Source organism: Tachypleus tridentatus, chromosome 12 (genome assembly GCF_004210375.1).
Source record: "Tachypleus tridentatus isolate NWPU-2018 chromosome 12, ASM421037v1, whole genome shotgun sequence".
NCBI classification, from domain to species: Eukaryota; Metazoa; Arthropoda; class Merostomata; order Xiphosura; family Limulidae; genus Tachypleus; species Tachypleus tridentatus.
This window is the reverse complement of record NC_134836.1, coordinates 60031483-60047763: the sequence shown is the minus strand read 5'-3', so window position 1 is coordinate 60047763 and position 16281 is coordinate 60031483. Positions and strand designations below refer to the sequence as shown.

The following is a 16281-nucleotide window of genomic DNA, read 5'->3' as shown; positions in this document are numbered from 1 at the left end:
ACAACATACAGCCATCGTATAACATCGCGCGAAATTAAAAAAACAACAAAAATCCTTCTTACAGCATTTAACTCGTATTATTTTAATTGTTACGATAGACACGACTCAGGCTAACAAGTTGCCATAGTTACCTGTACTTCGAAACGCAAACTTGTGCCAACTCTAATAGTGTTGTATTTCCCTTCAACTCCCAGATTGGCGAACTGCCAAAAACATATTCGTAACAGAAACACGTAATACGGCTAAAACAAAAACGGCAAAAACGAAGACAAAAAATAAAAAAATGTTGGCATGTTTAACAAAACGTGTGTGATGAAGAACACCAGCAGCTCTTTTCTCTTTTAACATGTTTAAGAATTTTACCACGAGCAGTTATGGAACTCCTATCTGTGTTATTACACATTCTAGGCAAATGAACTTTATACGAATACAAGGGTAAATTTTAATTATTTCCGTTTATATGGGGCCCAGCATGGCCAGGTGAGTTAAGGTGTTCAACTCGTAATCTGAGGGTCGCGGGTTCGAATCCCGGTCGCACCAAACATGCTCGCCCTTTCAGCCGTGGGTGCGTTATAATGTGACGGTCAATCCCACTATTCGTTGGTAAAACACTAGCCCAAGAGTTGACAGTGGATGACTAACTGCCTTCCTTCTAGTCTTACACTGTTAAATTAGGGACGGCTAGCACAGATAGCTAGCTTATAATGCCCCATAAAGCTCGAATAGCTTTATGCAAAATTAAAAAAACAACAACAAATTGTTTATATGACCCTTTAAAATTATAGTTGTTTTTAAAGCACACATCATAATGACCTATACTTAACCATGACTGACTTCTTATCGCTATGTGACCCTCTCCCAGTGGCACAACGGCAGGTCTACGGACTTATACTGCTAGAAACCGGGTTTCGATCCCCATGGTTGGCAGAGCACAAATAGTCCTTTGTGTAGCTTTGTGCATAGTAATATAACAAAAAAAACTTACTGGTATGACCGGATGTGCCTTTTTAGAATACACCTAGTTCATCAGGAGATTGCAGTTCTTGAAAATTCGTAATTAATTGTAATTTTACAATGTTTGGACAAATAGCAATGAAGCCGTCTCTATAGTAACTAGCTGCTCTTGGTAGTTTCTAATGGAACAGAACGTATTCATTTAATGTTACAAATTATTTGAAATATTTCACTACAATTTTTGTATTCCTTACTTATTTACGTCTCCAGGAAAAGAACCTCATTGACAAAATAATTATTTACAGAAAAGTGAAATAAAATCATGAGATAAAAGGAAGTCAATAACGGAATTAAAAGGAAAATAAATGTTTAAAGGACAAATTAGCAAAAATAAATCTTATTGAAGATAAAATTGAGTTAAACACCTGGATGTGACATCAGCTAGGCCCGGCATGGCCAGGTAGGTTAGGGCGTTCTACTCGTAACTTGAGGGTCGCGGGTTCGAATCCCCTTCATACCAAACATGCTTACCCTTTCAGCCGTTGGGGCGTTATAATGTTGATGGTCAATCCAACTGTTCGTTGGTAAAAGAGTAGCCCAAAAGTTGGTAATAGGTCTTACACTGTAAAATTAGGGATGGCTAGCGCAGATAGCCGTCGTGTAGCTTTGCGCGAAATTCAAAACAAACAAACAAATCATGTCATCTGGAAATAGCAAGGACTTCAGTTTAATTCATTTAAACCAGAATTAGAAGACCTACGTAAGTGGAACCAACTGAAAGCCAAGAATTTGAAACCGCCAAACATGCACTTTAATAGCAACCCCGTTTCAACTACGGAAGTGTCTTAATAGTACCTAAAACTGGCAAAGCTCTACCAAACTGGAGTCTTCTTGGTGTCTTTCCAGGTGACATTGCAATATCGAGCTGCAGAAAAAATGCTGACACCATTGTCTTATTTAACCATAAATGAAGGTTTCAGATTAAGGATAGTAACCTTCAATCTCTTCTATTTTAATAAAATACTTTATAGAAAATTAAATAAACTTATTTTATTTAAATAAATTGCCCAAAACAATAGTAATGACATCCTTACTTTAGTATATCATGTTTCTTTATATTTTTCTTATAGATTTTAGTTATTCATGATAAGTCTCAACCACCACATTGAATCTTATTAGAGAAATATGGATCCACCATACGTCACGTATTTTCTTCATCTCATACAGATTAGACAAGTGCTTGGCTACAGCTCTATTTTCAGATCAATCCAAAGAATTTCTGATCTATTTAGATCTGGTGATTGAAGGCTATTCTTGGCATTTATCTTCGGTTTCTTGAAAACTCCAGAGTTGACACAGCTGTATTCTTTGGATTATTATCGTTTTGGAAGACATGCCAATCAACCTTCGAGATATTGTTGAATATTGAGACACACGACTGGTTCCATTCATATGTTCTTAAATAAAAGCAATGCCTCCATTTCCTGCTAAAACTCACCAAAACGAGTCTCCTTCACGTTTAACGATGTACAAAACTCACCAAAACGAGTCTCCTCCACGTTTAACGATGTACAAAACTCACCAAAACGAGTCTCCTTCACGTTTAACGATGTACAAAACTCACCAAAACGTGTCTCCTTCACGTTTAACGATGTACAAAACTCACCAAAACGAGTCTCCTTCACGTTTAACGATGTACAAAACTCACCAAAACGAGTCTCCTTCACGTTTAACGATGTACTCTTCATTGAAAGCTGTTCCTCTTTCTCCTTGAAACATAATGCGATACATTTTAGGAAAAGTTACATTTAATCTTATCAAACCAGTAAAGTTTGTGAATAATGTTCTGGATTCCTTTTCATATTTCCTGTTTTGTTTTATATTCATGTCTTTTTGTACAGTATTTCGTGTACTGTTACACTGATGATTATCTATGATTTTCAAAGTACTTTGCTATAAATTAATCTTGAATTTTCCTTCAACCACCAGGATAATTTTAATATCAGTAGTTTGTTTAACCTGTTGACTGCCAGGTATTTCAGCTGCTACAATACAACTGTAATGCTTCTTCATTTTGTAACTTTTTCATGACGCCATTTTGGATCGAAAGTGAAACAATTTGTAAGTAGGTCAAATGCTTATATGGTACTGACATCTAGCATTTAAGTTAGGTATTATTGAGAACGAATTAACTCGTCCGTGGCACTGTGTTACCGATCGGTTTAGACGAGTTATCTCGTCTACGGCACTGAAAAGGTTAAATGTTTACTTTTTCCAAAGAACTTCAGTTGAATTTCATCTGCAATACCTCTTGACTGTTGCTCTGATTGTGGATTTTAGTAATCCATGTTTGTTCGACAATGATTTGTAATAACTTCCGTTGTTGTAGTCTGCTACAAGTTCTTTTCTCAAGCGTGAACACAAGTTCTTTGGGCCTGGCATGGCCAGGTGGATTAAGGTGTTCGACTCGTAATTTGAGGATCGCGGATTTGAATCCCTGTCGCACCAAACATGCTCGCCCTTTCAGCCATGGGGCATTATAATGTGGCAGTTAATCCCACTATTCGTTGGTAAAAGAGTAGCCCAAGAGTTGGTGGTGGGTGGTGATGACTAGTTGCCTTACCTCTAATCTTCCACTGCTAAATTATAAACGCCTAGCGCAGACAGCCCTCGTGTAGCTCTACGCGAAATTCAAAAAACAATGGAACAAACCAACAAAGAACTTCTTTGTTTGGTCATCACCTGTTTAGTTAGCACAAATATTTCTTTCAACAGGTGTTTGCTATGATTGTCTCTTTATTGAACTAATAATGCCATTTTATTATTTTGTAATGGATTTTAATCAACTATAATATTTCAAAGTTACTTCTATTCAGTTTTTACATATTTTAAAACGATATGAGACAGGACTTGTTTTAGGAATAAAATACACGAAATCATTTACCTTCGTTATTTTATAGACTGTTTGTCAAGCTACAGTAAATTTTTTATTTTCTATTTTTCACACGAAAATTATTACAATTACTTGTAATTAAAGTAATATGTAATTACTTCTATTTTACATGTTTTCTTGAATTACAAAGAGTGTAAGGTTAAATTATTTTTTTTTAAGAATTTAAATTAAAACATCTCTAACCCAGTCACCTTGACGTAAGTTCTATGACAGATAGAATAATAATTCATTATTTTTAAACTGACAGTAACAGAACAAGAAAGCTAAAACTCGAAAATAATTTTGATTTATCGTGATTAAGAAAAATAAACTGCCTTTGTTTCACTTATCTTGGCTTTGGTCTTTCAGGTTTCTTAAGTAATTGAACAGTCCAGTTCAAGGAAACTGTTAATTAAATAAACCATGTTTACAAATACACGTCTTTAACAGTAACCAATACTTCATTAACAGTGCATAATGAAGTCAGAGCAGCGTTTTCCTAAATTTCCAACTTAAACAATTTGATGGACAGGCTATGAATGGTGACATTTTTCCCATTAAGAAACGATAACATAATTAATACGAGGTCGAAAATTAAATGAAATATTTTATTGTATATTATTACAAAAAATGGTAACCTAATTTCTTCAAGTTTTGGAAGAGTATATGATACTCATTGAAGTAGTTGTTGTTTTTTTTTTAAATGAAGTCCATCTATATCGTTATTTGACTGTTGACTGCTGCTATAGAACAATACACACATGTACCTCATGTGCAAAACGTTTCAAAAATACCTGAAAACAACATTTCTTCAAAATGTTCTAAAAATCCTGAAACGTTTATTTTTCTCCCTGTATTTAACACATGAACTGCTGTTTACCGTTTTGTCTCACATGAATATGGATTTACGGACTTGACTGATTAAACTGACACTTTACATATTTACCGAGATCCGTTTATTTACACGAAAGTCACTTTCACGACAAATAGCAGCGAGAAGTGCTCGTGACAACTTCTTCGTCCAAAGAGGTATCGTAACAAGATGTCTCGTCTTTCGAGCTGAACACAGATTCATGGAAGAAAAACCTTCTTAGATTGTTCAGGAGACGGTTACTGAGCTTGTTGAGGGACATGAAGGACGCCGACTTCGGGGTTGAAGTTGTAGAAATCCCTTGGGAAGTGTTTCGACATCCATCGGTAGTTCTGATAACGCTCCTGGTCGATTGATCATTCACTACAAAGCCAGGAGATCTGGACACTATTTTGCCAGCTGATATGTTTTTACGTTTCTCTGTGGAATGATCAGATGGCCATCTCTTTAAGACTGGATAAATCTCATAGTTTGATTTTATAACAGGCATCATAAAAGCCATCGTAAGAGAGAGATGGTTTGAAGTAATAAATACTTTCTGAACTAGATTCGTCCGAAGTATAAATTTAAATACTGAGCGTTTCTCAAGTAAATAATTTATTAAACTTTTCCTGCAAACGTTTCTGAGCAAGACAAGACCACGAACAGTTTCTTTTAACAGACAATTACTGCTGGAGTCGAGAAACTTCTAAAAGTCGATCTTTCGGAAATAGTTGTATTAAACTGCTGGACATGCAAAGAGGTTTGAATATATAAATACTTACCTTCACGTGACAAGACTGTGGAATCCAGCCAAGTGGCAGGCGCCAGTCTTGATGTATATATATCATTACGTCACTCTCTAGCACTGACTTTTGTTACACTTCAACGAGAAACCCTCGTGACACTACCATTTTACAACAAACTAATTTTTATATATATTATGTGGCAGGGAAGGCTGATACAAGTAACAACGTTTCGACCTCCTTGTGGTACCATCAAATTAAGAATGAAATTTGGAAAAGTGACCGTTACAGAACATGACACGATTCAGCGGCTAGATTAGCCACATTTATTTTGACGACTAAACAAACCATTGTGTGGCTTTTAGCAAGGTGTCGTGAAAATGCACAACTACCCACCCGTAGGCCTTCAAATTATGTTGAAGTATTCGAAAAAATTTATAACTAAGTTAACTTTGTGGAACCACTATGATAATTACCAGTTACACTATATTATCACCCAGTAATTACAGGTCTAGTAGTTGTACATCAGTTGTGGGAAAAGTTTAGGAAAGCCTAATAAATGATATTTTGTAAAGTCACTTAAAGTTAGGAATTTTATTGAATAGTCAACGTGGTTTCACTGAAGGAAAATATTGCCTCACGTGTCTTTGCACGCAAAGGTCGTTGGTTATACAGATGAGGGAAAGGGGTGTATTTGGTGTATCTGGATTTTCAGAAAGCATTTGACAGTATTGAGGTTATTTTCGTCCAGAATTATAATTCAAATTACGGTAACAAATTTGCATTATCTTACATTTTTTGTAATTAAAACCTATTTGACATTTATTGACCCAACTCAATAATCTAAAGGTAAATCAGCGATATCATCTTCAGAGCTGCCAAAATCAAAGACTTTAATATCATCAACAAATTAATTAATTTATTGACCCTTCCTTCATCATGTAATTAATGTAAATCAAAAAAGATAATAGGTCCTGAATCCTGAAGTACCCTACTTGTGACAATAGTCCAGTATGACTGAACTCCACTTATAAAAACCTTCTGTTGTTTCTTATACAGCCATTATTCTATTCAGTTAGCTAACTTATATTCAACCTAAATATATAACTTTTTATAAGCCTTTTATGTGGTACTTTGTCAAATGCTTTCTGAAAATCCCGGTACACCAAATATTCACCATTACCCTTTCCCAATGTTTATATTTTATTCTGTTCTAAGTTTTGGGTACTTTAAACATAAATATAAACATCAGAATATAATAAAAAAGAACAACTCGAAGTTATTTGGAATAGGTTTGTTCATATACGGCCAAATGTAGGGTGTAAAGCTTATAGTTAATTATAATATAGACCTAAAAACCTTGTACCGTTCCTACAGGATTGTAGTTATCCCACATATTTTCCTCATAAAAGACATAAGTACACTGTTAAATCTTACCTTTGAAAGGAGTGAGGTTTGATAAGTTATACTTGTGTGTGGATCTCAATATATTTAACCACCTGATGGCATATGGTTTGATAAGCTATACTTGTGTGTAGATCTCAATATATTTAACCACCTGATGGCATGTGGTTTGATAAGCTATACTTGTGTGTAGATCTCAATATATTTAACCACCTGATGACATGTGGTTTGATAAGCTATACTTGTGTGTGGATCTCAATATATTTAACCGCCTGATGGCATATGGTTTGATAAGCTATACTTGTGTGTGGATCTCATATCTTTAACCACCTGATGACATGTGGTTTGATAAGCTATTCTTGTGTGTGGATCTCAATATATTTAACTGCCTGATGACATGTGGTTTGATAAGCTATACTTGTGAGTGGATCTCAATATATTTAACTGACTGATGACACGTGGTTTGATAAGCTACAGTTGTGCGTGGATCTCAATATATTTAACCACCTGATGACATGTGGTTTGATAAGCTATACTTGTGTGTAGATCTCAATATATTTAACCGCCTGATGACTTATGGTTTGATAAGCTATTCTTGTGTGTGGATCTCAATATATTTAACTGCCTGATGACATGTGGTTTGATAAGCTATACTTGTGTGTGGATCTCAATATATTTAACCGCCTGATGACATGTGGTTTGATAAGCTATACTTGTGTGTGGATCTCAATATATTTAACTGCCTGATGACATGTGGTTTGATAAGCTATACTTGTGTGTGGATCTCAATATATTTAACCGCCTGATGACATGTGGTTTGATAAGCTATATTTGTGTGTGGATCTCAATATATTTAACCGCCTGATGACATGTGGTTTGATAAGCTATACTTGTGTGTAGATCTCAATATATTTAACCGCCTGATGACTTATGGTTTGATAAGCTATACTTGTGTGTAGATCTCAATATATTTAACCTCCTGATGACATGTGGTTTGATAAGCTATACTTGTGAGTGGATCTCAATATCTTTAACCGCCTGATGACTTATGGTTTGATAAGCTATACTTGTGTGTGGATCTCAATATATTTAACCACTTGATGACATGTGGTTTGATAAGCTATACTTGTGAGTGGATCTCAATATATTTAACTGCCTGATGACATGTGGTTTGATAAGCTATACTTGTGTGTGGATCTCAATATATTTAACCTCCTGATGACATGTGGTTTGATAAGCTATACTTGTGAGTGGATCTCAATATCTTTAACCACCTGATGACATGTGGTTTGATAAGCTATACTTGTGTGTGGATCTCAATATATTTAACCACCTGATGACATGTGGTTTGATAAGCTATACTTGTGAGTGGATCTCAATATATTTAACTGCCTGATGACATGTGGTTTGATAAGCTATACTTGTGTGTGGATCTCAATATATTTAACCACTTGATGACTTATGGTTTGATAAGCTATACTTGTGAGTGGATCTCAATATATGTAACCTCCTGATGACATGTGGTTTGATAAGCTATACTTGTGAGTGGATCTCAATATCTTTAACCGCCTGATGACTTATGGTTTGATAAGCTATACTTGTGTGTGGATCTCAATATATTTAACCACTTGATGACTTATGGTTTGATAAGCTATACTTGTGTGTGGATCTCAATATATTTAACCGCCTGATGACTTATGGTTTGATAAGCTATACTTGTGTGTGGATCTCAATATATTTAACCACTTGATGACTTATGGTTTGATAAGCTATACTTGTGTGTGGATCTCAATATATTTAACCACTTGATGACTTATGGTTTGATAAGCTATACTTGTGTGTGGATCTCAATATATTTAACCACTTGATGACATGTGGTTTGATAAGCTATACTTGTGTGTGGATCTCAATATATTTAACCTCCTGATGACATGTGGTTTGATAAGCTATACTTGTGTGTGGATCTCAATATATTTAACCACCTGATGACATGTGGTTTGATAAGCTATACTTGTGTGTGGATCTCAATATATTTAACCGCCTGATGACATGTGGTTTGATAAGCTATTCTTGTGTGTGGATCTCAATATATTTAACTGCCTGATGACATGTGGTTTGATAAGCTATACTTGTGTGTGGATCTCAATATATTTAACCGCCTGATGACTTATGGTTTGATAAGCTATACTTGTGTGTGGATCTCAATATATTTAACCGCCTGATGACATGTGGTTTGATAAGCTATACTTGTGTGTGGATCTCAATATATTTAACCGCCTGATGACTTATAGCTGTAATATGGGTAGAATGAATGAAAAAAAAATGTTTGTTTATTCGTTAAAATTCCGAGTCTTGTTCTCGCAACAATTTTAACACATTGTACAAGAAAATCCGTGTTCAGGAATGTTGAACACTAATTGTGGAGGCGACAGTAGTAATAGATGTGATACTGTAGGGGGTATAATCTATTATACGGTAGTTAACATGAAGGAATAATTAGCATAGATATAAACGTGTTCCTTGGGCCTATGTGGATTTAAGTTTTTGTGTTAGGAGAATTTCTTTAATTTTTCGTTTGTTAACTTTGGTTTCTTATGTTTGCATTCTTAAGAATGTAGGCCTTATTTAATCAACCATCCTGGATTGTGTTAGTTAATATTATGTTCCTCTAAAACAGAAATCCATATAAATATTTTTGGTTTGAACAAACCAGTTAACACTCAACATCTAAACAAAAGCACTCATGATCACTATTCAATAACACCATCCAAGTAATACTAATTCTATATAAACTGTAAAATCTTCATAGCCACAAACTCTTGTTAATGTACATTATAATCGAACTGTTCAATGTAAGTAACATCAAATTACCAGTTAAATTTTGAAAGGTACATTTTACCAAGAAGTATTTCAAATTAAAGCAATCGAGTAAGTATTTAATCTTAAATAAACTTTATAGTTATTCAGGTTTGTAAGTGTATATGGGGTGTATCATTAGATGGATATTGCAATGTTTTCAAAATCAATCAAATTTTTAAATGTAGATACCAACAAACAATATATAACTGTTATTAAAAATTAAAATTAGGAGTAGGAAATGTTGTATTAACTTATAAATATTCTTGTTTTTAAAGTAAACCTTTAAAACGCAGCTTACAATAATTATTCTGTAATTACACAAGTCTATACATCTCAACCAAAATTATGAACTCTTCACACCCTTAAAAACTTGACAATGAAACCAGATAGTTAATATTATGTGTGAACTTGTAAACATTATGTGGTGAAAAGAAATGTTAAATGTGTGAACATTATGTGACAAACAGAAATGTTAAATACATAAACTTGTAAACATTATGTGGTGAAAAGAAATGCTAAATATGTGAACTTGTAACCATTATGTGGTAAAAAGAAATGTTAAATGTGTGAACTTGTAAACATTATGTGGCAAGAGAAATGTCAAATATATGAACTTGTGAACATCATGTGGTGAAAAGAAATGTTAAATGTGTGAACTTGTGAACATTATGTGACAAACAGAAATGTTAAATATATGAACTTGTAAACATTATGTGGCAAAGAGAAATGTCAAATATGTGAACTTGTAAGCATTATAAGGCAAAATGTTAAATGTGTCAGAACTTATAAACATTACGTGGCAAAGATTAATGTTAAATGTGTGAACTTGTGAAAATTATGTGGCAAAAAGAAATGTTAAATATGTGAACTTTTAAGCATTATATGCCAAATGTTATATATGTGAACTTGTAAACATTATGTGACAAACAAAAAATATTAAATGTATGAACTTGTTAACATTATGTAGCAAAGAGAAATGTTAAGTTGTTAAAATTAAACTGTTTGTATATTTCAAGAAATTAAAGCCACGCGAATTATTTTAATTTTATAAGTTATTAATTTTAATCCTTTGATAAACGTTTATGACACAAATAATAATTAATGTTCTCAAAATGTAGAATAGGATTATTGTTTTAAAATAATCTTTTAGGAAGAACAAATAAACTACAAAGTAAAAATTATATGAAATATTAAGTTAAATCATATGTTTCTCAGGTTCAGAAACAATCGTGACTTGTTTAACCGAATTAAAACCCATCATTTGTTAACCTTATACAAACGTAATAATCAACACTCGCTATTGTGTAACGTAACTGACATTATAATTCAGACAAAACGTATAAATAATTATAGATTATTATGACACTGGATTTCATAACGTACTTCGATAAAGTTTCCATGTGAACAAAGCATCTTGTACCTGTACTCATTAACTGATAACGAAGGTTCTTGTAAACGACAGCTGTTTACAGCACAGAATTATTACAAAGATACGAAAGGTGAGAAGTTGTTTGTACGAATTATGTTATTTTAGGCTTAGCTAATGCCGAATTTTTATTATTAACTAAGAACAACTAATGGGAATGCAAACTAAGAATATATTGTTTTCAAATAAACTAACATGGTGTGAAGTTCTTAAATGTAAGGTTTATATTATTCCAAAATATTTTTACCAACTACTATATTGTTTCAACGTATCTAAATGAACGTGAATATGTTGTATACTTAATTTCCAAGTCATTCATTGTTAGAGTTGTTTACCGAGGTAAATACGTATTATGTATCTCAGGATTCAAAGATTGAACAATGTATAATTAATTTTATGGATTTTTTTCAGGTTGTTTTCAAAATAAGTGTACTCAGCATTTCGGGAGTAAATAAATTAATTAGTTGTATCTTTCTATTATATTTTCCCTGAGCAATATAGTAAAGTAACCATAAGTATATACATTTATATTTGTCTACTTACATAGTTTTTACTTTGATCTTTGACTACTGTTATATTCCTTTATGAAGAATTAGACCTGCACATCGTAATCTTTCTGTCATTGTTTTATTTTTAATACTGACAACAAGCAAAAATTAAATACAAATGGAGAGTGAAATTTGTTTTCAAATCGGTAGAGTTGAAAATAATGTTTCCATACTGAACATTTTTCAGTGGTGTTAGCAACGGTAATGTTACATGCTTATGGTGGTATATAATAAAGCTTGATAAATTGTCTTCACGTGTTTTTTTTTGTTTTTTTTTTTTTTGGGGGTATGGGTGGTTCACTATAAGAACTGAGTTAAACCCTTCAGTGAATAATGATTATGTCTTTAATAACGCAAAACGACAAGTTGCATATAATACGCGTTCAGTGATATTTTTTAGGTAAAATATCCTCTGATATTCAAGGGTGAAATTCTCGAACAAAATATGATGTCTGTTTTGTAGATAACCCTTTTAGACAACGAATCGTGATGAAGCTGATATGTGTGGTCCTACTGCTAACTCTACTGGTTTATGGGTAAGTTATAATGATATCTACTAATCTTAACAGATGTAGAAAAACAACTTATGTAAATATTATTTTTGTTTAACCTGTAATGTAAGATCATATTAAAGGGCATGTGAAATGTTTGAGAACGTTTCGTTTTGCTATTAGGCGCAGAGCTTCACGATTGGCTTTTTGTACTGAGCCCACTTCGGGTATCAGCTCTCGAATTTTAGCTTTATAAGCTGTGAACCTTACCTCTGAGCCACCAGGGAGCCTCGACTTCTGGTTTGTTATTAAGCACAAAACTACGCAATGAACTACCTGTGCTCTGCCCACCACAAGTATCGAAAGCCGATTTTTAGTGTTATAAGCCTTCAGTCTTACCACTGAGCCACAGAGGACAGAGCTTTGGAAACGGATGAATAAATCTTGGTTCTTAGAATGATTAAAAATCATTTAAAGAAAATTAGTTTATAGACTTCGAGCAAAGAAGTGAAAAACAAATTTATTTACAAATTTATATTTCTTATTTTACCCGGAATAAGCAATATGTTATCACATTTTGAAAAAGTAAATGGTTAATGTGCCGAACTGTAGACCGAAAGTTCACGAACAACTATCATCAGTGTGTTTGTGTGTTTTTAGTATAGCAAAGCCACAAAGTGCTATCTGCTCAGCCCACCGAGGGAATCGAACCCCTGATTTTAGCGTTGTAAATCCGGAGACATACCGCTGTACTAGCGGGGGGCGACTATCATCAGAGAGAGAGAAAAAATTCTGTACTTTGAGACCGTTGGTACGTTATAAGTGTGGCAGTCACATCACAGCATTTGATTAAAGTAACCCACGAGACAGCGGCGGGTTGTGTTGACTATCTGCCTTCCCTCTGGTCTTGTACTTAGACATTTTAGATGGCTAGCGCGGATTACCCTCGAGTACCTTCGGTCGTAAAGCAACAAAACGATATCAAATAGTAAATACATGCGTATGTGTAAGCATTTTAATTTGTTTACGAATAACAAACATCTGTATAAAAGTAATATATAATGCAAATGAAAGTGTGTAATTAAACGGTATGTCAGCAAGTCAAAAAATACAGTATAAAATATATATAGGACAGACAAATAAAACCAGGTTATGCCATAAATGGTGAAAACCATAAAATATGCATTTTAATGAAAGATATATAGATACTTATATAAAACTATCACACCAATGTGATTCAAAATTTATCAGATTCAGTTGTAAATTAGGATCTAATACAAGAGCTTAGATCCACAGTGTTATTTTTTAGCCTATTCTGAATTTTTAAATTAATACCAAAACAAGTTTAAACGCGTTCGTTAGTTTGTTTGTTGCTAAGCACATAGCTATGCAATTGGCTTTCTGTGCTGTAAACACAACGGGTATCGAAAACCGGTTTTTAGCTTTTAATCGACCTCTTTTGATTTCAAAGTATCTCGTATTTCATTAACAGAGCAACAAGCACCAGCCCCATGCATTGTGAAGGTCCGTGTGAAAAGCATTTATGTCCAGTAGATGGCAGTAGTTGTCCATGCGGTACTTATAAGGATGAATGTGGATGTTGCGACTTCTGCATCGCTGTAAGTTTATCTCTTTACATTAATAAAACCATGTTGTGCAAGTAAACTGAAATACCTGATCTGTGATTTATTTTAAAATTGTCGTTTAGAAAACGTGCCCAAATATATCAACGAGGTTGATATATTATATTGTAGTTTTGTACTGATATTTAAGCAAACAGTGGTTATCCCATACTGCTGCAGAGAATGTGGTAACAATTATATATTATCTAAATATCAGCCTTTCATTTCCAATATTGTTCCAATTACTGTATAATCACCTTGGTAATCAGTAGTTGTGTTATTTTTCGTTTCAAGTGTTAGGCTTGGTTTATGCATTTGATATTCTGAAGCTCTTCCTTCATTAAGATATAATGTCGTCAGTATATGCATGTTATACGAAATTACAAACACTTTTATCTTATTTGTTGTTAATTATGACCTATTGTTAAAATGTACTATAACAATTAATATCGTACTCACTTTTCTAAGAGAAAATTGTATTTTTTAATATTAATAAAATTAGTTTGATTGTAGTTAAGCACAATATCCCAATGGATTCTCTGTGGTGTCGCCACCTCAGGTAGCGAAGGCTGATATTTAGCGTTATAATCTACAGATGTGTTGCTGTACCCCTATAAGTATCAATGCTAGTGTATTAAATTCTAAAAAAAAAATGTATCTGCACTGAAAGTTTAACCATAAGTATAAAGTTATTATTTTTTTTTTACAATTTTTATCGTATTACAGTGCTCAGGACAGAAATGCAACCTCTTATCCGGCCAACGCTGTGAAGGCAAACAGGTGTGCAGACCACCATTAGGGGCCTCTTTTGTAGACGTTCAGACAGGAAAAGTTTCAAGCGTGTGCCAGTGAAAAAGAAAATGCCCGTAAATTAATTTTTCATATTAAATATATTTCCAATATTTGCAGCAAAATAAATCAGTCAACGCATTGTGTGTTTAGTTTGAATTGTTTAATAACTAACCTAGTGACATACGACAATATCGAACAATACCAGTGCTTTATAATTTGTACTAGACAAATGAGAAAACGTTAGTTTGTTTTTCAACATAATAAATAAACTAGTGAAAATAAGTACTTAATTGAAAATCAGTTTGACTAACATACAGTAACTGCATGTATAAAATGCTGTTTTTGTGAATGAAATGTAATACACGTTCTGGTTAATTACTCTCTTACATCATCAAAGTAGTGTATTTGTTTTGAATTTTGAGTAAAACTACACGAGGACTATCTGTACTACACATCTCCAATTTGACCAGCTAGTCATCACTACGAAACACCAAAACTTGAACTATTCTTTTACCAACAAATAATGGAATTGATCAATGCTTTTTAATGCTCCCATGGATAAAAGAACAAGCACAGTTTGTGGGATGAGGGTTTGAACCCATGACTCTCAGATTACAGTAGTATGTTGTGACTAGCATTAAATATAATCTTAAGTTTATTTGCAGAAATAATGAACACAAGTCTAAAATAACCAAAACTTTCATTGTACATGTTACTGATTAGGCCACAGTTGTAGCATTCTCTTCAGTATTGAGTATCCTACCATGAAATTACATTGAATTGTTGGAAAGGTTTCAAAGGGTGAAATCTGAGATGGAAAGGTCATAGAAGGACACATTAAAATATTTCAAAATTTTCTTTCTAAAAGAAAATAAAAGTTAAAGGGACTGACATGTTAATTATTAATACAGACGACGGTGGAAATGGATATATTTTTCATACTTGACAATTGTAGAACTGACAGACATAAACTTAAGCAGGATAAATGTCATCTTCAGCTAAGTTTTATTTTGCTCATAGTGTGTTTGGGCTATAGAATGGATTGACTTTGTATTTGATAGATGCAGTAAATTTTAGGTAGTTTAAGGGAAGACTTGATAAAAGTTTGTATCTGAGATTAAGTTAATGGGATGACCTAGGTGGGTCAACAGGTCTTTTGTTGTCTTTACTTTCCTTGAAATGCATGGTTGTTCAGGGTAATATCTCAGCAGTGTTGCTTCATGAAAACAAAGATTACAAAGTATGGTCTAGGTAGTTGAACATTCAATATTACTTTAACTATAATTTACTTTTTTATGCTTTACTACCAATGTTATTAGATATGTTTGTTTCTCTTATTAAAAAGCCATTAATAATGTTTGTTTCTCTTATTAAAAAGCCATTAATATACTCTATATCCAAAAGTTCAAGATATACAAAAGTGAATTTTATTAGTAGTTTCATATAACAGATTTACAGAAAATGGCCTGAAGTATATAAAAGCTTGTTACAATTTAGTTAGATTAAGCCTTTATATAAAGTAAATACAAATTTGCTGTTCTTTTGAAGTAAGAAAGTACACACAAGTGCTTGTCATGAACTTAAATCATTATTGTATATTTGTATAAACTACTGTTAACCAACTGCAGTCATCGATAGTTTATCATAATACATTTTG

The 16281-nt window shown here is 33.3% G+C and overlaps 1 protein-coding gene across 1 annotated transcript; it reads left to right on the top strand.

Annotated features, from left to right (window-relative positions):
• Positions 1–12099: 12099 nt before the first annotated feature.
• LOC143233383 (8.6 kDa transglutaminase substrate-like) lies at positions 12100–14765 on the top strand. The gene is made up of 3 exons (XM_076469574.1): positions 12100–12255; positions 13703–13829; positions 14559–14765. Exons 1-3 carry the CDS (start codon positions 12209–12211, stop codon positions 14682–14684), a joined length of 300 nt encoding a protein of 99 aa, XP_076325689.1. The 5' UTR covers positions 12100–12208; the 3' UTR covers positions 14685–14765.
• Positions 14766–16281: the final 1516 nt, after the last annotated feature.